Consider the following 26,289-nt stretch of genomic DNA (forward strand, 5'->3'; position numbering starts at 1 on the left):
GGCTGCAGCATGTATTATGCCACCCCTGGCTGGCCATCCAAATCTGACACAACTGGCTGCTTGACAGCTGGGGCAAGGTGGTGTACTCACCCTTTGCTTTAGATATAGTATACCTATATCTAACCCTAAAATGGACACATAGATCTCCTATCAGTCACTCCTATGGCAGGCCTTAACAATCCTGAAGGCAGAGTGCTTGGAATCGTGTGAGATGGTGCTCTAGCATGAGCTGAGCCTGTCTGCGGCTTTCGGGATCCATCCCTTAGCCGTTTCCATGATATCGCATACCATATACTCTTAAGTGCATTATAATCCTCGCGGTTATGTGCCAACTCTGGTATCGCTTTATCAAAACATGTCGAGTAAGGTGTCATACGAATTGGAATACTAACCCCTCGCCAATTCTGGCGACGGGGTTAGCATTCCACCCTTCTAGAGGGACACGACATGTATGTAACCCCTAACCCCGGTTAAAGTCAGACAGAGCCTTAGCATCCACAAAATGGATGCTGCCACCGAGACACAAGTCTGCCCTCCTGCTGCTGGGAGTCCTCCCAGAGCAGGAGATAAGGACAAAGGGTTTCCTGCCAGGGGCGGTGCCAGCACCGTCCCAGACAGGGTTTTGTGTATTGTAGGTAGGCAGGGCTTTAGAGGAAGGTGACTGCAAGTGGCACCCCGGTGCTCACTGTGCATAGGCCGGCTGAAACCAGTTCCAGGGGCACTCCAGCCCCTGGCCTGGGGAAAGCCCGCCAAGGAAGTGGGTGTAACCACCCCCCTCCTAGTCCCACCCATAGGGCAGGACTTAGTCGCGTGCCAGCCCCTTTTTACAGGATAAAGGTAGAGACTGGCCCCCTTCCAAATCAGATCATCTTTGAATCCTGAAACTACTTTCTGCGAAAGGAACTCAAGACTTCTTCCTAAGATTTCTCCCTTGTGACTAAGGAGTAGTCACCCTGCATCCGCAGGCACCATCCAAGAACACTGCGGTCTGCTGTAAGTCCTTCCTCCGGAATCCGACTGCCCAGCTCGACGAGAACCGGCTTCCCTGGCACCTCTGACCTCTACCCACCTCTACAGCCCAGCTGAGAACCGTGGGTGCGACGAGACCTCAAGGGACCGGCCATCTGCAAGACTGCACGACTTCTTTCCAGCAAGCCCGCCGAGTAATCTACTGGTGAGTGCTTTGGGGTCCGAGAAGCCCCGACTCTGAGCAGCTCCAGCTCCGAAGTGCAGCCCCCCAGCATCTCCACGATCTGCGTGGGGCCCTTCTGCTTTCCGCTGCTCACCGCGTTGTTTGGCTACTAGCCCGTTGGCTTGTGGCCTTCCTGACGACGCCCGACGACATTTCTGCTGCTGGTCTGGTTGCTCCAGACTGGCCCTTGCTCCCTTCCAGAAGAGGAGCACCCTGGACCCTCCTGGTCCACTCAAGACGCCATTTTGAGTCCACCGCGTGGGCTTGAATTAGCCAAGGCTTGTTGCCCAATCCTGGGTAACTTCGACGCCAACGACTTCATCCTTCGTGGGACAGCTCGCACCTCCATCCTGGTCGCCGACAACGCCTCCTGGTCCGAGAGACTGCAGAGCCCAGCAGTGCCCACTCACCTGACTGCGGTGACTTCGCCCGGTGCCATCCTGGTGCCCACTTAATCACTGGCTAGTGATTCAAGAACTTGGTCCCCTCTGCTTTCAGGTTTTCTTCTTCCTTGATCCAGGCTTGGATCCATCGAACTTTTCTTCACTGGTCGCCTGCCAGCAACTTCTTCCTTCCAGGCTCCTGGTCCGGCAACGAGATCCCCGACGTCTTTTCAGACCTATGCAGCTGCAGCCCCTGGGCTAGGTAACTTCGGCACTCCGGTGTCCCAGCATAGCCTCACTATCCAAGGGTCAGGATCCACTGTCGTTTTCTCCCTACCAGGTCGGGTTCGCCCGTGAACACTAACTTTGTGAATTCTAGCTTCCATAGACTTTGTCCCGCATCCCGCGTGAGAGTGCACACTCTGCACCCGAGTCCCCTGGGCCTCCTAGTAGTAATCTAACGATTCCCTAGTCCAGTCCTAGCGATTCCAAAGCCTATTAGAACTGTTACTTGCCTGCTAGTAATTCGCATTCCACTTTTAGCGTATATGGTTTTTCGTGCCCCTCGGGCATTTGTGTGACGTGCTAACTTAAAAGTATTTTCGTAAGAGTTTTGTTGTGTGCTTAGCTCCCTGTCTCATAAAGAGCCAGGGTAGTCTTGTTATAAATAAATACACTGTTTATTTTCATAACAACTTGTGTGGTGTCCTTTCACTGGGTGTTCAAGGGGTAATGTGATGGTGAAACAGCTGGCTTAACACGCCCTCTAGAGTCTTAGCCTTAGACTGCTCGTATCCATGCTACTAGGATAGCTGGTCTATAAGGTTGACTTACAACCAATCATCAATAAGGGTTGTCTGGACTGATATATAGTGATCACTAGAATAGTGAGCACTGCACATCAGGCCAACTTCTCACACTTGGCTTGTGGGTACTGATGACTTAGTTGGAGGAATTGGAAACAGTTTTTCCAGCAAATAAAACAGTGATGATGAGTGTCAGGTACAAGACATGACTGTGTGTATCCTATACATGCATACCACTATCCAAGCTCTTGTTTCCTTTTCTCATTTGTACTACCATCACACATGGATTGGAAACTGATTTTCTGAGAAAGATTAACATTCTAGACAAGCCCCCACCCCATTTCTTTCATTATCTGGTGTGTTTCTCTTTGTGCCCATTGTTCCTGGAGTATGGTTAGCTTATGCTGCAGTGCTCCAGTTCTAAGAAATGCGCACTCCAGTAGCTGATAATAATAACTCATGTGCCTCTGGTTTGGAACCGGCATCTGGTTCTTGCCTGTGCGCTGTGTACCGCCATCAACATAAGGTACCCCCAAGAACAGCCTGGCTCGCATGCAGAGTAATGATGGCATTATAAGCAAAAGACTTTGCATTTCATTATGACCAAAAAAGTCCAGAGGCAAGTACAGGATGTTGGCAACTGAGCGCTGTAGGGAGTAACTTTCTTACTACCAGCCCTAATTGAGGCTTGTAACCCAGGCTGGATAGCCACCTTTCTCTTGGTACTAAGCAACTAGATCTGTTTTTTTAAAGCCCTGGCCCTTCACCATGCGAGTCTGAGGTGTTTGGAAGGACTGTATTCTCTACCACTCTGGCGCATCCTCATTTGGCAGTAGGGTCCTAAGCTCCTGTTGCCCTATAAGCTGGCGAAGGTCTTTCATTCTGAGTGCCGTGCTGAGGCACCCTGCGCCCGAGGACCCACATGTCTCCTTTTCCAGGGTGTAAGTCAGGACAAAGTCTCTGTTCATTCTGGATACTCCACACATTGCACTCAGGAGAAGACACCTATGTAGATGAGGATTTTCACCCCACCAAGCAGTGCATGACAGATCCCAAGAAGCTCTGTGCATTAAGACTAGCATACATGCCAGAAAATCAGGATATCGTCATCATCCTATATATATATATATATATATATATATATCTGCAGAATCAGATACCCCATTATCTAGGATACATCAAGCCACTTTAGCTCGACCTGGGGTCAAACTATCTTACACTGCACTGTCAAAAGCTCGATCTTCTCCACCTACCTTTTTCTCAGATATGTCAGATGAGGTGAAACATCATAACTAGTCTTCCCGGATAACTGATGCTTTTTATCATGATCTTCCAGGTAAACAGAGAGTTTTAAGTCAGCCTCCCTCTGCTCCATGGTATACAGATAATCTTACTGCAGTGACATTAGGTTGCAAAAAGATAGAAAGACTTTGGCGGACGGATCTTCAGCTATCAGGGCGATCCTTATGACCCTCGAACTTTTGAGATATGGCACCGGGCCATTTCTAGAAAATTGTCACCTCGATCTCCTGGATCACCCTTGGAACTCCTAGGGTCGCTCGCCCATTACGAACTATCTGCAGTCAATAGCAACATGGGTTGTACTGCGTAAATGGAAAAATGCAATGGTGATTCCACTCTTCAGGAAATAAAGAGCATCTCCTTCTATTTTGAGCTACTATCGACCGATCTCCCTTTTGACCTTTTCCTGAAAAGATATTAGAAAAACGTGTCAAAAAAAGCTTTCAGATTTTCTAGAGTCTAATTTCTTGCTGAATCCAGCCCAGGCGGGTTTCTTCCCTGGACACAGGACTAAATCAGATTTGGTTTTAATGCTGGATGATCTCAGAATGGCAGCTGATAAGGGTCAGGTCATAGTCCTGGTTCTATTAGATCTTTCTTCGTACTCTTAAAAAATAAAACTGAAACATTCAATTTTTCTTTTTGAAACTCATCCCGTTTTCCTTTAAGAAAAACGGCTGCATTTAAAAAAAAAAGAAGGCGATGCTTTATTTAAAAGCAAACACAGACATGTCATCCCTGTGTTTTTTGCGATTCTCAATTGTTTGCAAATTCCAACCTACCTCATGAATATTAATGTGGTAGGTCAATTGCGAGTCCTTTAGGAATCGCTAAATGTGTCTGAGCCACATTTGTACATCACTTTTCCTGAGTTCCTAATTGAAGTTGCTAAGAATCGTAAGTCAGGACTCGTAATATGAATTGGTCGTACATGTGTCCCCTTAGTACTTACCTGGCTCTCTTGTCTAAACAGGAAAGCCACTTTCTTCCCCATGACACTACATCTTTCAATTAAATAGTTTGTGCTAATCCTGCAGTGGACACATAGCATTTTCTAAAGTCAAAAGGTTAGCCAAGGACTGAACAAGACAATTTACATTATACATAAAGGGTGCACTGTATCACTATTTTCCTGTATATATGCATCTTCAGTATCAAAGACAGTATTGCATATGAAAACATTGCGAAAAGTAACCCACAACAATAAACATATTGGGGAAACAACTGTGTGACTATTAGTGGCTGCAATGTAGTGTAATTGTGAACAGGGTACGCGAGGGGGAGGTTACTAACTGCAGGGACATTAAATTAGACCATCATTATCGCAGGTGTTTGGGGCAGGGGGTGAAGACACACCTCGGAGCAACGGCCCTGCAGAATCATAGTTCTCGCTCCCCAATTCTGCGCGTAATACAGTAAAACTCTCAAGCCTTATTCATGATTAATTCAATATCTAGATATTTACGAACTTACGTTTTTTGAGGTTTTTGGCTGTGATGATGCTTTCAAGTTGTGAGTGGTAATACCTCTCATGTTCTTTCTTGGTTTAGTTGGTACAGAATCCCTACCAATTTGATGTTTTAGTCATGCCCAACCTTTATGGCAACATTATTGACAACTTGGCTGCTGGATTAGTCGGAGGTGCTGGTGTCGTTCCTGGTGAGAGCTACAGTGCGGAGTATGCGGTCTTCGAGACGGTAAGGCAGCCTCAGTGGGGCTGGGATGTAAAATGTATGTGAGACTGAACAAGTGAGTCTTTCAAGAGATAGTTGAAGCACTTGATTCATCATTGCATGCATACATTGATCTTTAGAGCAGAACCACCGTGCATCCATCCAGTTCTCCGTCAAGTATACAGATCTTACAACATGACGAATCCGAATGTGTGCTTTATACAAGTGATCTTATCCACTTATGCACTCATTCTCCAGCTTGATTCTCAAATTCGTTTATCTTGTTTCGCAGACTTTGCTGGGCACCATTTCATGCTCCTTCTTTCCTTTCTGTGGAAACCTATTGTTCCTTATCCCCTATTTAGGAAAAGACATCTTGTATGATCACCCCCTGACTTTTTGGACTGATGCTTCTGGTTTTTCATCTCTGGAGTACACTGGGCCATGCTGTCCAGGTCCCAGTTTATGTTCTCTATCCTCTAAAGTACGTGTACAATTGGCTCATACCGGATTGGCTTAGTTAACTTATTCATAAGTCACTGGTATATGATACTAGAAGGTACCCAGGGATAGTAAATTAAATGTCACTAGTGAACTTCAGCACATAATTGTTCCACCATGACAGTGACTAAGGTTAATAATATGATTCTAGGCCTGCCTTTTACAACCCAGTCAGGCAGCGTTAAAACTGCCTACCCAACGTGGCAAACTAAACCCTTTTACCAGATTAAAACCTTTCTTTTTAATAATAGTAAGCCTCCCCTAGGGAATGTCTTGGTAGCCCACCAGGCAGGGTGCTTAGTATTGAAAACAAGGGTGTGTTTCTGTAGTGTTTAATATGCCCTGACCGTGAAATGGCGAAATTGCTGTTTTCACTATAGCAAAACCTGTAGTCCTCCCGTTGGTTACCAGGGAGTTTCATTAACCACCGTGCTAAGTGTTAACTTCCATTTGAGACCACCAAGGTATCAAATTATTTGTTACATTAAACTCGACTTATTGCTGTTGCCAGAATTAAGGTAACTTGTAATGGAGAAGTAAGTTTAGAAAGTCACCACGTTGTTGCCCAAACCTTCCTGTCTATCTGCAGCAGTGGTCTCCCAAAACAATATGCTGCCCCCGCTAGCAAGTGTGCAATGCTCCCAAGAACATGGAACAAAAAGAATTGTTGGAGGAAGGAGGTGTGAAATCTTCGAGCAGGATGACTACCAAACGGTAGCGACAGATAACCAGCTTCAGATGGGGGATGTATGACGTTACAACGCATACTTTTACATCGCATGCCATTACAACGCGGTATTTATAACGAATACCTTTACAACGCATAGTGCTTTGGGGCGCTGGATAGTGAATAGTTTAATTTACTATTCCAACTCCAGTCCCCGTGGACACTAGGGAAGGTGTTGGACAGTAAATTAAACGTATTCCCTATCCTAGAGCGCCCCCCAGCGCAATGCGTTGTAATGGTTTGTGTTGTAAAAGTTGTGTTGTAAAGGCACTGCGTGGTAAAAGTTGCGTTGAATGAATGAATGAATGAATGAATACTTTCTTGTATAGCGCATGGCTACCCTAGAGCATCCCAGCGCTGTAAGACCAGAGGACGTTAAAAGGACATTATTGAAACAAAAATGTCTTTAGTTGCTTCCTGAAAGCCAGATGGTTAAATTCATGCCTGATGTTGTCTGGGAGTTTATTCCATCCTTTGGCTGCTTGGACAGAAAGCCGGCAGCCGCCCATCCGGGCCAACTTCACCCTGGGTACCTCCAGCAGATTTCGATGGTTGGATCTAAGAGCTCTCACCGATTGATGGCAACGAAACAGGGAATCAAGAATGGACGGGCCAGCATTATGGATGGACTTATGTGCCAAACACAAGGTCTTGAACACAATCCTTTCCTGGATTGGTAGCCAATGAAGCAATCAAATTGAGGCCTTCGCCGAACATCGTTTGTAAAGGATGTTTCCCTCAGATGGGCTATGGCGCCATGGAAGCAAATGCGAATCACGTCGCGAAAGACCCGCTCATTTATGTAGGCAAATAGGCTGGCATCTCCAGCACAGGGTTTTCCACCCATTGCAGAACCGGTTTTCCAGGAGAAGGGTCAAATTATGCTGGGTACACCCCAGGGATGTGTCCAGGGCTCCGCACAGGGAAAGAAGGCTAGCGCTATCTTGGATTTGTTTGGGAAGAGAATCCTGGGATTTTTTAGTTGTCAAACCCCCAGGAAGTGATGTAAAGTGGGATGGGTTGCCTTTTGAGAACTATTGCCCCACCCATAATGCGAAGATGGCATAAAAGTGGCACCCCGAACACCCGGTCCTTAGATCACTTCTGGACTCACAGGAAAACAAAAGGAGGACTGCCCTCCTGCTTCCTGGACCCAGCAAGGGAAACGGCCACTACAACGCAGCCGTTTCCACGAATACATTAACCACACATGCATTACAACGCATGCGTGGTTACCACGAAAGCCTTTACCATGCATACCTTTACTACGAGGTATGTAGTAAAGGCATATGTGGTAAAGGTTCAAATTAAAAAAGGGGGGCTTGGGGGGGTTTCCCCCCCCCCCAAAAAAAACCCTCACCTGAAATCACGTCAGAATGTGCAGGCAATCGGTGTCGTTTAAGAGGATACGGAAAGAATCTTCCGCTTCCTCTTAACGACGTACGACGTCACCACGGAAGAAAACGAAGAAAAGGTTATGCGTTGAAATACCATTCCATTGTAACGCATGCGTGGTAAAGGCATGCGTTGCAACGGAATGCATTGTAAGAACATACAACCCCCAGCAAAGAGAGGCTGCTCCAAGAACTTGACTGCACCTGCTGCACTCGAGTGACCTGCCGAGAATGCCTGCTGTGCCCACTCATGGAACTGAGCTCCAATTGTGCCATGATTGCAGTAATTTCTCCAAGGGCTTGTTGGATATCTGCCTGATGAGTTTCAGGACCTCCAAAAGCCAAGGCACCCTGCACTCCTCAGGATCCCAGCTGCTCGGTGCCTGCTGGATGTCTAAGTCCTGACCTTCCTGAGGTATTCCTAAGTCAGTGAGCCCGTATTTGAAGTGGACCCTAGCCTCCAGAAAGAAAATATTTGCTTACCAATAAGAAACTGCTTAGACTGCTGTAAAGTAACCATGTGACCAGTTGTCACCGGACCTGCACTGAACTCCACTGCTGCATCATGAGGACGAATCTAATCCCATTGGATACAAGGGTCGCCGCAGGAAGACTCACCACTTCTCTTCAGCATATACAGCATCCTCAGTATTCTGTATCCCCAGCATCAGGACCACTTCTTTGCCAGACTGAAGTAAAGAAAAAAAAGCTCACTGATGACCCAAAGACTCCTGGACCCAACAGGATCAAAACACTCTACCGAGACGGCCCTGCTCTTTACAGCAGAGACCCTACGAGCGGCCATGGACCAGGGAAAGAAGGCTGTCCTAATCCTACTTGACCTGTCGGCAGCCTTCGATACGGTCTCACATAACATCTTAGTGGACCGGTTGGCTGCCGCAGGTGTAGGGGGGGAAGTCTTGGCCTGGCTCACGAACTTTCTTAGTAATAGACGCCAAGTCACAGTGTTGGGTCAACACCAGTCTGAAGCAAAGGTCGTCAGCTCAGGGGTCCCTCAGGGCTCGAGTTTAAGTCCAGTACTTTTTAACCTGTACATGGTACCCCTAGTGGAACTGATCGCTCATTTCAGATCAGTTCAATTTCATACGCCGACGACACCCAACTCATCCTGGTGTTGGACAGGGAACGGCCTAGGGCTGAAGAAGATCTTAAGGAATGTCTAGCAGCAACATTTAAATGGATGACTGACAATCATTTAAAATGTAATGCTGGTAAGACAGAAATCCTGCCGTTCGGGAGCCACAACCTGTTTTCTCCAAAAATGTGTTGGCCTGTGGATGCAGAAGCACCTCCCAACACAATTACATCTGCTCGTAATTTGGGCATCAAATTTGACGACCAACTGTCTTTTAAACATCAAGCAGTGGCAGTAGCTGGAACGTGTTTCCAGATTATAAAATCTTTGAGAAAGTTGTTTGATTTTCTCCCACTGTCGGCTAGGAAAACAGTTGCAGTGGCCTTAATAAACTCTAGGTTGGACTATTGTAACGGTTTATATGCTGGAGCTAACAAAATCGTTCTCCATAGGTTACAAATGGTCCAACATGCAGCCGCTCGTCTTGTATTACGTTGGCCTCGCAGGTCGTCAGCCTCGGCAGCACTTAAAATACTTCATTGGCTACCAATAGGCAAAAGACTTCTGTTTAAGATCCTCATAATTACTTTCAGGGCATTCCATCAGCAGGGTCCAAAATACCTGTGCAATGGCTTTAAGAGATATCATCCGACACGTTGTTTGAGGTCTGCCAGTCAGAATCTACTTGCAATTCCCCGATTCAAGCTGGTAACAAAGGGTGGTAAATCACTTTTTGTACTGGGTTCCAAGGCCTGGAATAAGCTCCCGCCCTATCTACGAGTATTCTCCCAAGAAACACACTTCAGGAAAGCATTAAAAACCTGGATCTTTTCTCTATCTGATGCGGCGTGTTGGGAGTTGGTGTAATATGTAGTGCAGTATGCAAGTCATTTCTTTTCCCTCCAACCCTTTCATCTAGGTTGGATTGAGCGCCAAGATACTCCTTGGAGTGAAAGAAGCGCTATAGAAGTGTTCCTTACATTACATTACATTACAGGTAACTGTTTCACTGACCTAGGTGGTCCCTGTGACTGGCTCCTGACCCATTGTGGCCCATTCAGGTGAAGCGAAATAGCCGATCTAGTCAATTGGCGATTGATGTCTTCAAGGGGGCCATGCTGCAGATTTTTGGTGCATTTGTAACTGCCTGTGGCGCGCCTTAGGGCCCCACAGAAGCGCAGGGGCCTCCTTACGAGTCAGCGTTGGCTGATCTGTCCTTGGCACCGTCTGACCCACTAGGAACCTGCTCTGCACACCGTACACACTCTGGTGAAGACATCCATTCCAACTCCAAGACCTGCACCGGTCCCTTCCTCATTAACTCTGATACCAGTGCCACTGGCGCCGGAAGATGATCCGGTGCTGATTCTGATGTCTGACACTGAACGGACTTCAGCACAATTTCAACGGATGTCTCACTGAGAGATTACAAATGGGCAGCCAGTCGTCATACTGCCTGATTCCGAACAAAGTTCACCCTAAAAAGGGAAATGATGATGATGGGGAGGGTATGGTTTTCTCCCCTTTCATTATACATATGACATCTTTTACATGGACTTACAGGAGGAAAGTGGGCTTGATACCTCCCCTGAAATAGGGTTTGATTCACCACTTGGACTATCAATGAAAGAGAGTGCATCTTTTACATTAGTGGTCTGACGGGCACCAGAGTGGTAAGGGAAGAAAAGATGGAAGCATTAGTCATTGAGGTATACTTTGCAGTAGTGCATTTTCAGTTCTGTACGAAGGACTGCAACATCCTGATTTAGTCGGTGGTGTTAGGGATAGTTGCCTTAGAGCAAGGCATAAAAAGGCCTGTATTGATGTTTTCCCTCCTTTTTGGGTACAAGAGTTTTGGGAATTTGTTGGTTTCTTGTATTATGTTGCCCATCAAGTAGAAGGGTAAGCCATTTAAACTTATTAGGGACTGAAGCAGTGTATTCCTGTGGTACAGTGGTTAATTAGTGGTTGTTTCTGAGCCTTAGATTTGAGTCCCTTCTTGGGTTTCAAGCATATGATAGTTTTATTACATATATGTGTTTAAAGTCTGTTTACAGTGCTAATTGGCAAGATTTACCTAACCCTGAGTTGTTTTCTTTCCCTGTAGGGCGCTCGACACCCCTTTGCCCATGCTGTGGGTAGGAACATTGCCAACCCCACTGCCATGTTACTGACCGCCAGCAACATGCTACGCCATCTTAAGTAAGTTGTTCTTCTATAGCCGCACTTTATCTGTGTTTCTAAAGACTGCTACTTCTGACTACTCCGGATAGTGTCTGCATCCTCAACTAGTGGCTACTCCTATGTTATGTTGGTTGGTTAGAGTACCCCCTCTCTGCACTGGCTTCTTGTCAGAGTCTGGATTTAAGTCTCAACAGGCATAATAAGTTAAGAGGCACATCACAGAGCCCAACCGTTGTCAATTGATGTTTTGAGTTTCCTCCAGAAGAACTCAAATGTTTTACTCTAAACAATGCATACGTCTAATTTTTTATGCTTAGGGTATACTTGATATTTTGTTGGTCCTGTTAGTGGTATATTTTAAATAATTTTCATTGTCTTTAGCTAGTGAAACGTTTTTCTTGCTTTAAGCATCTAGTGCTACTAGCTTTAGTGGGGGGGGGGGGTTTGAGCGTAGTCTGACTGTTGCTAATGCTATAATGATTAAAGGGGTGCCACGTTTTATTAGCTCTCGCAGTTGACCACAAGAAATTTTGGCATTTTTCTAAATCATGTTATAGCCATCTATATATCTGACCTGGATTACTCTCTCTGTATTTAGCTTTTACACCTCTGCACTATCTGTGCCTGGCTCTGGGTTTACTTTCTCTGAATTTGTTTATTCTGCCTCTGCACAAACTCTGCCTGACTCTGGGCTTAGTCTCTGTATTTGGTTATTACCCCTCTACAGTAGCCATGACTGGCTCTGAGTTTACTCGCTCTGTATTTGGTTATTACACCTCTTCATTAACCATGCCTGGCACTGGGTTTACTTGCGCTGTATTTGGTTATTACACCTCTGCATTATTTGTTCTGGCTCTGGGTTTACTCGCTCTATATTTGGTTATTACACCTCTGCATTATCAGTGCCTGACTCTGGGTTTACTCGCTCTGTATTTGGTTCTTACACCTCTTCATTAACCATGGCTGGCTCTGGGTTTACTTGCTCTGTATTTGGTTATTACACCTCTGCATTATCTGTTCTGGCTCTACTTGCTCTATATTTGGTTATTACACCTCTGCATTATCTGTGCCTGGCTCTGGGTTTACTCGCTCTGTATTTGGTTCTTACACCTCTTCATTAACCATGGCTGGCTCTGGGTTTACTTGCTCTGTATTTGGTTATTACACCTCTGCATTATCTGTTCTGGCTCTACTTGCTCTATATTTGGTTATTACACCTCTGCATTATCTGTGCCTGGCTCTGGGTTTACTCCCTCTGTATTTGGTTCTTACACCTCTTCATTAACCATGGCTGGCTCTGGGTTTACTTGCTCTGTATTTGGTTATTACACCTCTGCATTATCTGTTCTGGCTGTGAATTTACCCGCTCTGTATTTGGTTATTACACCTCTGCATTATCTGTGCCTGCATCTAAGTTCACTCGCTCTGTATTTGGTTATTATACCTCTGCATTAATAATCCTGGTTCTGGGTTCACTCACTCTGTATTTAGTAATTACACCTCTGCATTTTCTGTGCCTGGCTGTCAGTTTACTCTCTCTGTATTTGGTTATTTCTCCTCTGCATTATCTGTGCCTGGCTCTGGGTTTACTTTCTCTGAATTTGTTTATTCTGCCCCTGCATTAACCATGCCTGACTCTACGTTTACTCTCTGTATTTGGTTATTACGCCTCTACATTAACCATGCTGGCTCTGGGTTTACTTGCTCTGTATTTGGTTAGTACACATCTGCACTAAGCATGCCTGGCTCTGGGTTTACTCGCTCTGTATTTGGTTATTACACATCTGCATTATCTGTGCTCTGGGTGGACTCTTTGTATTTGGTTATTAAACCTCTGCACTAGCCATGCCTGGCGCTGGGTTTACTCGCTCTATATTTGGTTACTAGCAGCCCGTCCCGACGTTGTCCGGGGATGAAGTAGAATGTGTGCAAAGGTTGTAGTAGGCAAGCAAACTTTATTGTAAAATTTCACGGTATACAACATTGCCTTAGGTAAGTATCACAAAAGTTAAGATGCCTTGTGGAGAGGTGTGGCTCACTGGTTAGAGGCGGCAGACCTGTAAGCAGAGAACGGCCCGGGACCAGGGTTCAATTCCCGACGCGGCAGGGTCTTAGACCAGGGTCAACGGACTCGATAATTCTCGCTTCGGTGCCTACTCTAACCAGGGAACACACTCGGTAACTCTGGGCATTAAGCTTGCCTCATCTCTACAACGGCCCCCCACAGACGCCGGGGATGCCTGGTTTCACCCTGGAGATACCCAGAAAGGGACCATCTCACAGGGAAAACCAGGACGGGTTCCCCAGCGGTCTACAGCGCCAGGACACTCGGGTAGAGTAACAGTGCGCTTTACAAGTATCCCACATTTACATTTACATTTAGATGCGTTCTTTAACAATGAGTCTTTTACCTGTTTAGTTACGTTTTGCATATACGGTAACGGTGTTTGTCCATTGCTGTGCAACATGTGCCTCTGCTTGTGCAGGCAGTGTTAGGAACTGGCTTTGTGATATGTGCCTCCTCAGCGGTAACGTTTGCAGCTTGTGGGTGCTGTTATTCAAGATCTAAATATTGCCTTCACTCTTATAATGTAATATCTTTCTTTCTACTGCTGTGTACAGTATTCTGCTGCTTGCGAGGTAGGCTTGCGCTCTATATGTTACAAATCATACAGTCATGACCTGCGCTTTTGTTTCTGTTCATTCAGCCTGGAATATCACTCCAAACTTATTTTAGAGGCTGTCCGGAAGGTGATAAAAGATGGCAAAGTAAGTAACAGTACTATTCTGATGTTTTTCAAAGTATTTCAACCCCTGCATGAGTGTTGAGTCTTCACCTCTGTTTCCAAGTATGGACGGGTTTCGTCTGCTCTTCAGACTGTGCCCTTTTTTGTCTTCGCTTCTGTTCTTCTCAGAAGTTAAATTATTCTAAAGTACATGCATATCCACCTGCCTGTCTGCTTGAAGTATAAGAATTGTTTGTCTTATAAAGCTTTAATTTGCAGTGCTGTAACTAATGGCAGCTCTCTCCCTCTGTATATACCATCCTCGGTATCTCTGTATGTCCTCCCTCAGAGGAGGAAAACTTCATTCTGTCTGTTGACTGTGGATTTTGAACTCAGGTACTCTAATAGAAGCATTTACCCTCTGACATGTATAACAATTTACTTGAACATTGTTTATTTGCATTGCGGCTGTAGAAAAGTGCCCCTTTTTGAGATGGTCACCCCATTTTTGCCTGGTATTTGATGCAGCTTTGACTGAAGTGTACTGGGTTCCTGCTAACCAGGTCCTCAGTGCCAGTTTTCATTCCCAAAAACAAGTTTACTGTGCATTTGTTCCACATTTGGCAAGACCTTTAACACCCCTGTAAGTCCCTAGTAAATGGGACTACTGGTACTAATGGCATGGGCACTAAAGCGGGAAGTGGAGAAGTGTGGCTCAGTGGTTAGAGGCGGCAGACCCGGAAGCTGAGATCGGCCGTGGACAAGGGTTCGATTCCCTGCCTCGGCGGGTCTCGGGCTCAAAAATTCCACGGACTTGACAATTCTCACTCCGGTGCCTGCTCGACTCACGGGGTCACACTCTGCGACTCTGGGCAATAGCTTGCTTAATCTCCACTACGGCCCCTCGCGGCGGGATGCCTGGCTTTCACCTTGTGGATACCCTGCCGGGGTATCTCACAGGGGAATACCAGGACGGGTTCCCTAAGCAAGCGCCTTGATACCTTCGGGTGATACGTGCGCTATATAAGTCGCAATACATACATACATACCTAAGGGCTGAAGCATGAATTGTGTCACTCTAAGGGACCCACTACTAAACGCACGCAGACTGCCATTGTACGCTGTGTGAAATAGTGCAGACAAAAGCAAAAAAAACAGCATAACACGCACCCTGTGTGCCATGTCCCCAGACACTGCATGCAATATTGGTATGTCACCCCTGCAAGTGGATATTACAGCCCTAAGGCATGGTGCATTATATTGCATGTGATGACAAACCTGCATGAATAGATATTCCCCTGTGCTGTCCAGTCCAATTGCTAGATAGTACAAGTGAAAAGGGAAGCCATTTTGAGTGTATGCACTGGGCACCGGTCATCACCAGTTCCACATCTACATGTTGGCTTTACTAAAACCTATAGTGTTTGGTATCAAACACCTCATCCTAATAAATCCGTACCTTTGGCAGCACTAAATATTTTATTACATGAACTCAGAGGGCACCTTAAAGGTGCCCCCTGAAAACCTGCCAACCTCTAATGTGCTGGCTGACTGCTGTAAACCAGCCTACCACTACAGATGGGTTTCTGACGCCCAGCAGGTGAGAACGCACACTCTCTGAGGGCAGAAACAATGCCCAGTCTGGCTAGAGGTGTTGTCACCTCTTTCAAGCAAGATGGCTAGTTATAAGCATATTAAGGCAGGAGGCTTCAAAGGCCAGTTCCGCCTTCGTTGAGCTTCTCAGCCTGGGTTCCCGAGAACCAACTGTGCTCACTATCTCCCATGGCCCTCACGAACCGAGCCCCCTTTGGGAACTCCCGAACTTGTCCCCAAGTCCTCCTCTATAGCCGGTTTCTAGGTGGCCCCCTTCTCTCCTTTGGAGTGGCACGCAAAGCGACTAACCAAAGAAGTACCTCTGCACCCGGACGCTCCAGGGCAGGTAAAGATTAACTGCTGGTGGTTCTTTGGACCTTGGCCCCTACCACCTTAACCCCTGAATTGGACCCCGGTAAACATATTCCAAGGAAACGTATGAAGATTTGCCTTTTTTCCTATAGGAACGCTTTACTGTGTAAAGACGCATGGAAGTGTACCTTTTTTCTTAACTGCAAAAATCAATATCTTGAAAAGTATGCACTGGATAACGAAGTTCTTGGTGTTGAAATATATATATAAAAATGTGTTAGTTTTCTAAAATAGGTCTCTGATTTTTTGTCTCATTTATTGCCTCTGTGAGTGCAGCAAATGCTTAAAACTACCCTCGGATAAGCCTAAACTGCTCGCCCACACTATTACAAAAGAGAGCGTTTGGGTTTGTTACTTGTGCTCTGTAAACCAATACGGGTTGGCTAGACTCTCTACACAGTGTACCTTGTTTTGATGCACCATATAGAGTGCTAGCTTCCTACCCTTGAGTCAGAGGTGGGATACAAGACTTTGAATTTGCTGATACCACTTGGTCAATAGGTGACTCCTCGGAGTAAATCCACAATTGACATTAGCGAAAAATGTATTTAAAAAAAGATTTTTTTCCAGTTATTTTGTTCTTTTTTCTACATTTTTATTTTTCAACTATTAGGGCTTTGGTTAAGTGCCCCAGTCCTATTGCATTGGAAATTAAAAAGTATCCTAGACAAACCTTAAAATCTTTTCGAATTGTCCCAACATGTCTGATATCGAGGGTACTAGCCAGGAGCTCAACCTGGCTCCCCACAAACACCATAAGTTAGGACAACTTTAGAGCCTCTGTAAAGCTTGTGACATGTGCCCTAGTGGATTTAGGCCCAATGGCAATCTCCAGGAGTTACTTGCCAAACAATATAGGGCCCTAGCAATAGAAGAAAACTCTTACCCTACAGGGGATGGTGCTGTGGGTGAGTATAATGATTCCTCAGATACCCCTACAGATAGTACTCCTATTGGGAGTACCAGTACCCCAGAAGGAGTAGAAGATGAAAACCCTGATCTTCAAACACTAGCTAGGAGAGTAGCCCTCGGGGCTAAAATCTTAGCCATAGAAGAAGCTATAGCTGAGATGGGCCTAGTGCCCATCTCTGGTGGCAACACAATCTGAACTAGGGAGAAGGGTGGAACTTTTGACCCTAAATTCCCCAAAGGGATGGTCTCAAAATATGTAGAAGGTGATGATCTCACCAAATGGTTCAAAACCTTTTAGAGGGTTTATAAGATGGGGAAACTAAGCCAAAATGTTGGGGGCTCTCTAGAAGCTTTATGTGTCAGGATAGACTCCTGACACATAATGAGACAGATGCTGAGTCACATGACCTCATGAAGGGAATCCCAATTGAGGGCTTTGGACTCACCACTGTGAAGTATAGAATTTAGTTCAGGTAGACTCAGAAAACCTTGAGTCAGTTCTGGGTTGATTTTGTAGGCTTTTCAGTCAAAACACTAGCAGCCAGATTCATGAAACGAAAATCGGCTCGCAAAGGGCCAGATTATGAGAATCCGGCCCTTTGCAAGCGCAATTATTGCATTTGGGATTCATCATCCCAAATGCAATAATCGCTATTATAGAATTCGCAATTGTGCGAGGAAATGCATTTAAGGAATCTCTATTTGAGATTCCTTAAATGCAATTCATTAACTAATTTTAAATTGCGAATTCGCAATATTTGGCAACTATTTACCACGAAGTCGGACTTCGTGGTAAATAGCGAAAAAATAGAAAAAAGCACTTTAGTGCATTTTTCTTAGTTGCATGTTACACACACACATGTCCTTTGGACATGTGTGTGCGCAACACCTGTGTAAATTTTCATTTCAGGAGTGCTACAGGGTGTCCTTTGGACACCCCTGCCACCCTTGAAATCGCATCCTTATTTGCGATTAGCAAATTGCTAATCGCAAATAAGGAATAACTCCCCATTCATTCCTATGGGCCTGTAGGCCTGTAGGCCCATAGGAATGAATGGGGAGTTATTCCTTATTTGCGATTAGCAATTTGGTAATCGCAAATAAGGAAGATGTAGGAATCGCAATATTTTTTGCAATTCCTACATGAATCCCGTTTTGCAAGTCCGTAATAGCGATTCCTTATGAATCGCTATTACAGACTCGCAAAACAGGACTATGATGAATCTAGCTGTAGGTGGTTGGTTGAATGGAAGTCCGGTGCAAGATTATGATGGGCTTTATAATTTAACTATGAAAGAGCAGCAGCTGTTGTGTACCTGAACTTTTGAAAGAGCAGCATCTGTTGTGTACCTAAACTTCTGACAAGTTGCATCAATACTTGATGGACCTAGATTTGATTTTTTCCCAGGAGTTTGGGAAGAAGGCTGACCTTTGGGTCAAGAATAGGGTGTCCAAAAGGTCTCCTGGAGGGGGTGACCAAAAGATGGGGTTATTAACTGTAGGAAGCTGGCTCTTTATATAGTGGACCAAAACAAGGTACACTTTATAAAGAGTCCAGGCAGCCCTTATTGGTTTGCAGTGGCAAAAATGTTAACAATAAATGCTTTCTTTTGTGGTAGTATGGGCAACTAGTTTAGGTTTATCAGAGGGGTAGTGTCCAGCATTTGTTGTACTCACAGAGACAATAAGATAGACAGACACTCAAGAACAAATCTGAGACCAATTTTGCAAAATGATGTTGTATTTTAGTATACATTTTGATACCAGGAACTTCGTTATCAGGTAGGCATTTTTTTTAAATATACATAGTTCTGTAACATAACATAATTGTGATAAGGCTGCCTGAACTCAAATAAGCTCAAAACTCAAATAAATTCGAAAATCACATCAACGAGAGCATTAACAGCTGTTAACTAACAATACACAGTTCAACTGTGCTGCAGCCTTTGTTTCATATAAATATTCACCTAATTAACCATGTCAATGCCCAGCAATATTTTATGCCCTTTAGAAACTGACCCCTCCAATGTCTTAAAACAATCCCAGTATTTCTAATTTACATAAATCATTCATCTGCTTAAAACAAAGGCAAACAGTCTAACTCCTTGATATACCATATATATTTTTAAAAGAACTGCAAGTATAGCTCAACAGAGTATCTGGCCTACAAGAATCTAAAACCTGGGTGTAGGAACAGAGAAGATGCTCATTTCAGAAAGCAGTGATGTTCAGGGCTTAGAGCAGGGCACTCCAGGATGCCTCGCAGGATGTATCGGGACCTTCTTGAGTCCAGTCCATACAGGGAGCGAAGCCTGATGCGGCGAGCCTAAAGGCACCTAGGCTGTCGAGCTCACTTAAGCGTTCTGATCATCGAAGGGCCATTGTACACTTTTTTAAACTTGAAAGTGAAATATTCACAGTTCCTTCAAAATGTGAGGCCCATTTGGAGGCCAGTCTTCCAAAGCAAAATCCAGTTTGGGAGCCAAAGAGCCTTCTGATTACATGAATTAGCAATTAATCAACAGGTGCCTCTGTGATGCCATTTATAAGCCATCCAGGTTCATTCACCCAGAGTGAGAATGAAGGTGGATATAGTCTGAGGAGCAGCGTACAATGGGATATTCTTTAAAAGATCCATTTTTCAGCATAAAGCAGCCCCACAATCATACTGGTGTCATCATTCAGGAAAACAACAATGCCAGGACATTGATGGGTGTTATTCAGAGATGGTTCTGGGTTCAATACTCAAAGACGACTAGAGTTAATGTGATAAAAATGTGTAAAGCCTTTGTCCAAATATTGCAGTGTATTACAAAAAAATCCAGAGTCATAGGTCTGGCAAATATATCATTTTAATATTTAATGTATTAAAGCAAAATGTACATTTGCGTTACATTGTTTTACCTAAAATTGCGTTAAAAATGCTATGATTGGTTTTTTAAGTAATAGAAATAGGAAAACTGAAGCCTACTATTATTATAAAGTATTCAGTGTGAGTGGAGCGGTTTTCAAAATAAGTGAAGGATTTTACCACGTTAACATATTTTTTTGATTTTAGTATCATGACAACTGTTATCAAATATATCATTTGCAGTTTTTTTTATTCTGCTATTCATCTTATTTTCATTTAATCTTTTATTTTATAATTTATCACCTTTTCAGTTTTGTTGCATTCAAATTTTCATTTCTTTTCTTTCCGTATTTGTTGTTTGTGCTGCCTTTTCTTTTTGCTATAGGTACGGACACGCGACATGGGCGGTTATTCCACCACCTCGGACTTCATGAACGCTGTGGTTGACAATCTGAATCGCAGTTTCAAATATTAACTTCCTGTAATCAAAAGTATTTTCTCCTTCTACCCTGAGATTTCATGGGGAATTGCTTGGTTTGCCCTTTGTTTTCTGCTTTCTAGGGCTGTTGGTTTAAACACTACCATTGCACCTCTGCTTTCGGTTAACTCCTCGACATGCCTTCATAGACCTGCAGTACAAGACACTGTTCTTTGCATCATTACACCAGTTGTGGCCTTATGTCTTATTCCCCTTTCTCTCTGGGGATTAGTTTGTAGTCTGTTCTTCTGTTATTGCTGATTTAGTTCCACGACACTCTTGGAATGTTGTATGCGGTTAGTGCTGATTTTGTTTCCATTTAAGCTTAGCCTGTTGATGTAAATTCTTGCTTAGTGTGCTGTTTAAAATCTTTTTGTTTTCCTGATTTTTCTCTCCAGAACTAGTTGCCAGTACTGACTTAATGTCCAGACTTTCAGCCATTTAGGGTGTGTTTGTTTGTCATCTTGTTGTCGATGATTTAGTCTTCTGGCTTGCTTTATATCAGGGCTTGTCTTGTTGTCAGTTTTCTTGTTGCTGCTGATTCCATTTCTCAACGCCGTCCCCTTCAGGATTGGTTGTTGTGTTGGTATTTTTGTTAAAGTTGCTTTAGCTCCTTTTTGTTTTTTTGTATAATCTCCATAGTTTTCAAGTTGCTGATGTAGGACCCGAATGTTCTCACTATATTTTGGTCGCTGGCCACTGGTCAGTGCTTAACAATTTTCTGACAGGGTAAGTTATCGCTGCTTGAAATTGCACAAGGAATTCAATTTCCAAAGAGAGGGCTTAATGCAATACTTCTATTCTTTGCAACATGTTCGTTTAAAGCAAACCAAAGGCATTAGAAAACCATTCCATGTGCAGTGTAGTGTTAGCATGAGAGATGTTTATAACGCACAAACATGCTCTTGTTCACGTGGTTTTAGAGTGAGAGACCACAATATGACACTCCTCGTTGCCACAATATGACGCTTGCTCATCTAGAGATTCAAGTGAATATCTGATGAAAACCAATCTGGAGCACTCCAGCGCATATATTTATTAAAATATTTTGTATTATTAAATAAATATTTTCAAAGCTTTCCCTTTGTATGGTTTATATTTTCCATATGTCCTTTTCATTCTCATCATTATTCTCCCAAGAAATGATCTTTCATCCCCAGTACCTCTGCTGTTTACCCTTTTACTATCTCTTGCTGCCACATGTTTTGCGTCTTCTTGTACCTAATCTCATGTCTGTTTAATTCCTCCTGTGTCATTTTTGCGCCTTCATTTATTTACTCTTTAAGAATGTCTTTCTTGGATTCCATTTTTATCTGTTCCTTCATGTGATTTGCTCTTTTCTCCTGCTATTTTCTGTTTCAGTTCGTTGTTGCTCCCTTCCTTAATCTTTAGCTGGTTTCTCATCCTGCTGGCACTTTCCTTTGCAGTCCTCTTTTCTGTTTTTATTCCATGCTTGTGTATTTTTGTAGGTTTTGCTGCAAAGACATTTTAATGCCATATATGCCAAAGCTATTGTTGTTATGCCTGTATGTGACTAAGGTGAGACATCAGTTCCTGAAAGCTTCCTTTGGCTTGCCAAAGAGAAACATATGACTTCTGGCTGTACTGTGATATGTTAGGTTAAGGTATCCCATAAGAGACAGCGTCTGATTTTCACCACAAGAATTTTCCCGACCCTGCTGATACTACATACACTCATGCAGCTATCCAGTCCAGTTGTAGTAGGGCTAGCCGCTGAGGTTTACAAAGTCAACACATGAGCTAGTTAACAGAGATGGGAGCAATGTCATGTTAAGTCACTTCCTGATATGGAAGAAATATTCCTGTTCCTTGTTGTGCTGATGTGCATTCCAATCCTGTCCTGCTAACAGTGAGGAGAGTTGACGCCCTGCCCAAGCCTTACTAAACTTGGAACAGAATCTGAGCACCTGTGCAGAGCTAGCTCTTGGGAGGAGATATAGCTGAAATATCTTTTGGAGAAAACAAAGGTCTTTCATATGGATAGGTGGTTGAACTATGGCTTGAGATTTAAAACTAAACCTTTCTTGAACTGGTAGGCAGTGTGATGGCTGTGGAAATATGACCTTGACAGCCTTGCTGCCACATCACTGCAGAAGCAGACTGAGAAACTTCTGAATTCTAAGATCGGCACAAATTGAGTTGTCCAACCCGGAGAAGTTGAGAGCTGATACAGCCTAGATGGTATAGTCCTAGCTTCTTAAAATACGTTTTCCATAATTTCATCAGATAGAAAACCCAATTTTAACCTCAATGGATGCCATTTATGAATCTGCATTAATTGTCAAGCCGATTGTAACTCGGATGGGCCGTCCCCCAAAATGTCCGGTCAGATCTTAATGGATCAGGGCACTTCTTGAACAAGGCAAGCTCTTGGCTTTAGTTAGTGTCACCTTTAGCTAACTCATGTATATCCTTTGATCGATTTCCTGAGTACAAGCAATTAAACAGTTTTTTTCCTCTTCATTAGCAGGCAACCTGAAGAGCAGTTGGGTTAGCTATGTAATTCTGAGGTTGATTCCAAAGGAATTAATCACCTTTAGTAGCCGTCTGAAGTACTTAGTAAAGTATGTAGTCTGACGAGAGCCCTGAACGACACTCAGGTCAAACCTAAATGTAGCAGCATGGTGATCTGAGTTATCCCTGATAGAAAAGCACATAACCAATCAAACGCTTACCCTCCAACCCCAAGCTCTGACAAAAGTGAAGGTAGAGAAGCTCGACCAAGGGTATTGAAACATGCGGATGGAGCTATGAATTTAGGACCTCAGTTCTGCTGTTGTCCACCGCGAATGGAAGACCATTCAAGATTGTGTGTGTTCCAGACTCATTGTCTTAACCCAGCTTGTAATGGGTCTGAGATGTAATTCTCTTCAGTGTGGTTGAGGTTAATCAGTCCCCTGTGTACAGAGCCCAGTGTCGGGTAATGGGCATGGCGCAGCCAAAAGTCAAAAACAACCGCAGGAGTAGAACCTTGTCCTTGGAAGAGGGGAGGACTTTCATTCCTATGACATTTTGTGCACTTTTTCTGTGAAGATCCCGTGAGGCGGTTCCCTGTGGGGTTACTTGTGGCTGTGGTGTCTTCTTGCCTGCTGCTTCATCTGGGACTGTGGGTGCATTATGAAGTAACCGTTGCAGGCCAAGGGGTCGTAGTTGCATCCAAGACACCACACACACATTTTGTGAGTCAGATAAAGACCTTTTCTTGTGACAGCGTCAACAGGGTTTATATCCTGAGACCTTAGGAGTTGGCATTTTGATATATGTGCTTTTGAAATACCGAATAATTTCATTGGTGATATATCGAGACGAGCTCTGGGCCTCCATCAATGAGGCACAGAAAATCCTGTGAAGTGATGCCAACGTGCCAGTTGGCGCCCTATGTCAAGGCAGTGGTTCCCAAACTTTTCGGAGCCCACGGCCCACTTTCTTTAGAATGATAAACGTTTACGACCCACCCACCTTTAATACATGAGGGGTGATGTTATAATGCAAATAGAGCATTGTTTGGTAGTGCACTGTCCTTTACAGACAGCACATTTCCATTGAAATGTCCACTAACTTTGCACAGACCTACAGCTTTACTGATAAAACTATATTATAAATGGAAATGAGTGTTAATATTTATCATTTGTGAATCACCAATTAAAGTGGCTCTTTATTGGAAACGATGATACAGCGCAGATATTTTGCTATATCATGATGATGTCACATCCAGGGAAGATGAAGCCGCCTGACGCCTTCTGGCAGCGCTGAAGAGCTATTGTTGAGAGCGCAAAAGTTTCCATATTCAGTCTGGCGCTCGGGGCTGTACATTCACAAGGTGAGGAATCTGCGGATAGGTATAGTAAAGGTTACCTGATTGCCGAATGCTGACGTCCTCCTGAAGTGAGCACACTGATTACTGAGGTGATGCTGGACTGGAGGTACCTAGAATGGAGGTCCCCAGACACAGAGGCACAGTCTGAGAACCTTATGCATTCTCTGTCACAATAAATGATATGGTGACATAAAGCTAGGGCACAACTGAAATAACTAACTTCCTGCCTGTGAGCTACTCGAGTGCTCCCCATTTCATTCCATTTTCACTGCAGCCACGTGCCTCCTCCATTCAATGTATCTGTTTGTTCTCCAGTATGCATAGAAGAGAGATGTGTATTGTGGCATAGGCTTTGCATTTGGGATACACTGCGCATGTCAATGTCTTTATGTTTCTTTTGTGCCGTCCTTCATTGTCCAGCATCAGAATAAGGCAAACTTTGGCCCTTGTGGTTGTAATATAGTATGATATTGTGTTAGGTTGTGTGACGCGTTGTCGTGCATGGATTGTTGTATTGGGATGTGATATGTTATGGAGGATGTGGTGTTCGATGGAATGGCGTATTGTGGTGATCTGCTTAGTATAGCGTTATGGGGATATAATGGTGTGGTGTAGGTGTGTTGAAAACGTGAAATGTATTGAGTGGGCTTGCATGGTTCTGTGCATGTTGGGGTGTTGTATGATGTAGTTTGTTTTATTGAGAGATGTGGTGATGGGCAGGCAGTAATATTTTATTGATGTTTGTGGCATGGTTAAGGGTGTTACATTCTAATGTAAAGTGATGTGCTACTGTGCAGTCAGATGTAGCATGGTGAACTGTGGTATGTATCATAGCATTTGGTATGGTCCATTGTGATGATGTGTTACAGTGTAATGTGTGTTGTAGTGGGGAGTGGTGTGATGTGACTTTGTATGGTGTAGGTTGGTGCAGCTGTTGTGTTAATGAGAATTAAAAAGAATGTTCACACAATACAAATGACGTAACTATTTAGATTTGTCAGTGCTTGTTGAATTTTTATTTCTGCTGGCTGGATTTTCTTTCACCTATTATGAATTTTGTCATCCCCATTTATGAAGACCTTGGTGGTAAACACAGAGTAGAGCTCTTTAATGCTTCACAATTTAGGACAAGTTCCATGGCGATTGAGTTCCTACCAAATGTGGTGGTTTCTATCTTCGGTGGTAAAACGTAAAAGTAAAGAAAGGGCTAGAGACCTAGAACTTGCTTTAAAAATGAGGAAATCTCTTGAGGATAAAGCTCTCCCTGTCTCTCGCCCGCCACAGTGGATGCCTTCAGTGTCCCTTTCTATAATTAAACTACTGTCCATCCAATCCCGCTTGTAGAGCAGCCCCACAGCCCTGGTCCTCCGCTGTGTCAAGTGTTGTGAAGTTCAAAGCCCTGCCTAGATACCTGCCCAGGAAAGGGCCTTGAGAAAAGGTCTCCTCGCCCACAGCACCTTCTCCCCCAGTTAGAGCTGGGATGAACTTCCTGTCTGTGGCCTGGAAACCCTGTACAGTCCGCTCTGTGTGTTTTTCCAGTCTGTCCAATGTTCTTCCCACAGTGAGCTAGACAATCGTGAGCCATTTGGAGGCCCCATCGATGTGACTTTGTGCTCAGCCACAGTGCTTTGAGTGACACTGGCTCTTGCCCCCTCATTCCAGGCTCTGAGGTGTCTCATAGTGGTGGCAGCATGCTTATAGTCCAGGGGGCTCATATATTTAAATATATAAAAACGCTTTGTTCCGCCCTTCTTCTGTTCCTGTGTGTGAATAACAGACTACCCATTCATGATACTCAGTGAGGCTAGGTTCAGGAGGATGGAGGGCTGAGTTGGTCTTCGTAGGATTCTAACAAGACTTGTGGCAGCTCACTGATCTGTCCCTCCAGCTTCTACCTGCACCTGCGTATGGATCCTGCCTCGCGGCTCTTCCCGTTAAAGGTCCATCCAGTCCTCCATTACTGGGCTCCCTCACCTATTTTCATGTGTTAGTAATGTGGCTGTTGTATATGTGTGGGTGCTTCACTGTACCAGAGTGAATGGCCAATAGTGCATTACACTATTTGCACCCAAAATCTGGAACAACGCAAGTTCCACAACACATCCTCCTCCTCGCTTTTTGAGACCTTCCTCAACACACCAGAGCCTCCTCCTTGCTTCTTGAGACCTCCCTCTACACATCAGAGCCACCTCGTCACTCACTTCTTGAGACCTCCCTCTACACATCAGAGCCTCCTCCTTGCTTCTTGAGACCTCCCTCTA

At 44.3% G+C, this 26,289-nt stretch overlaps 1 protein-coding gene across 2 annotated transcripts in view; it reads left to right on the forward strand.

Moving 5' to 3' along the window:
- Positions 1 to 26,289, forward strand: part of IDH3B (isocitrate dehydrogenase (NAD(+)) 3 non-catalytic subunit beta) — a 149,500-nt gene that overhangs the window by 92,576 nt on the left and 30,635 nt on the right. The window contains exons 9-12 of one of the 2 annotated variants that reach the window (XM_078678736.1): positions 5,234 to 5,380; positions 11,182 to 11,276; positions 13,967 to 14,027; positions 20,098 to 21,269. In XM_078678736.1, coding sequence (XP_078534862.1) covers positions 5,234 to 5,380; positions 11,182 to 11,276; positions 13,967 to 14,027; positions 20,098 to 20,187 — 393 coding nt within the window. In that variant the 3' untranslated portion in view covers positions 20,188 to 21,269. Of the gene's footprint in view, positions 1 to 5,233; positions 5,381 to 11,181; positions 11,277 to 13,966; positions 14,028 to 20,097; positions 21,270 to 26,289 lie in introns of those variants that run through there. The other variant, XM_078678737.1, reaches the window with a different exon arrangement.

The sequence above is a fragment of the Lissotriton helveticus genome, chromosome 2_2 (genome assembly GCF_964261635.1).
Source record: "Lissotriton helveticus chromosome 2_2, aLisHel1.1, whole genome shotgun sequence".
In the NCBI taxonomy this organism is placed as follows: domain Eukaryota; kingdom Metazoa; phylum Chordata; class Amphibia; order Caudata; family Salamandridae; genus Lissotriton; species Lissotriton helveticus.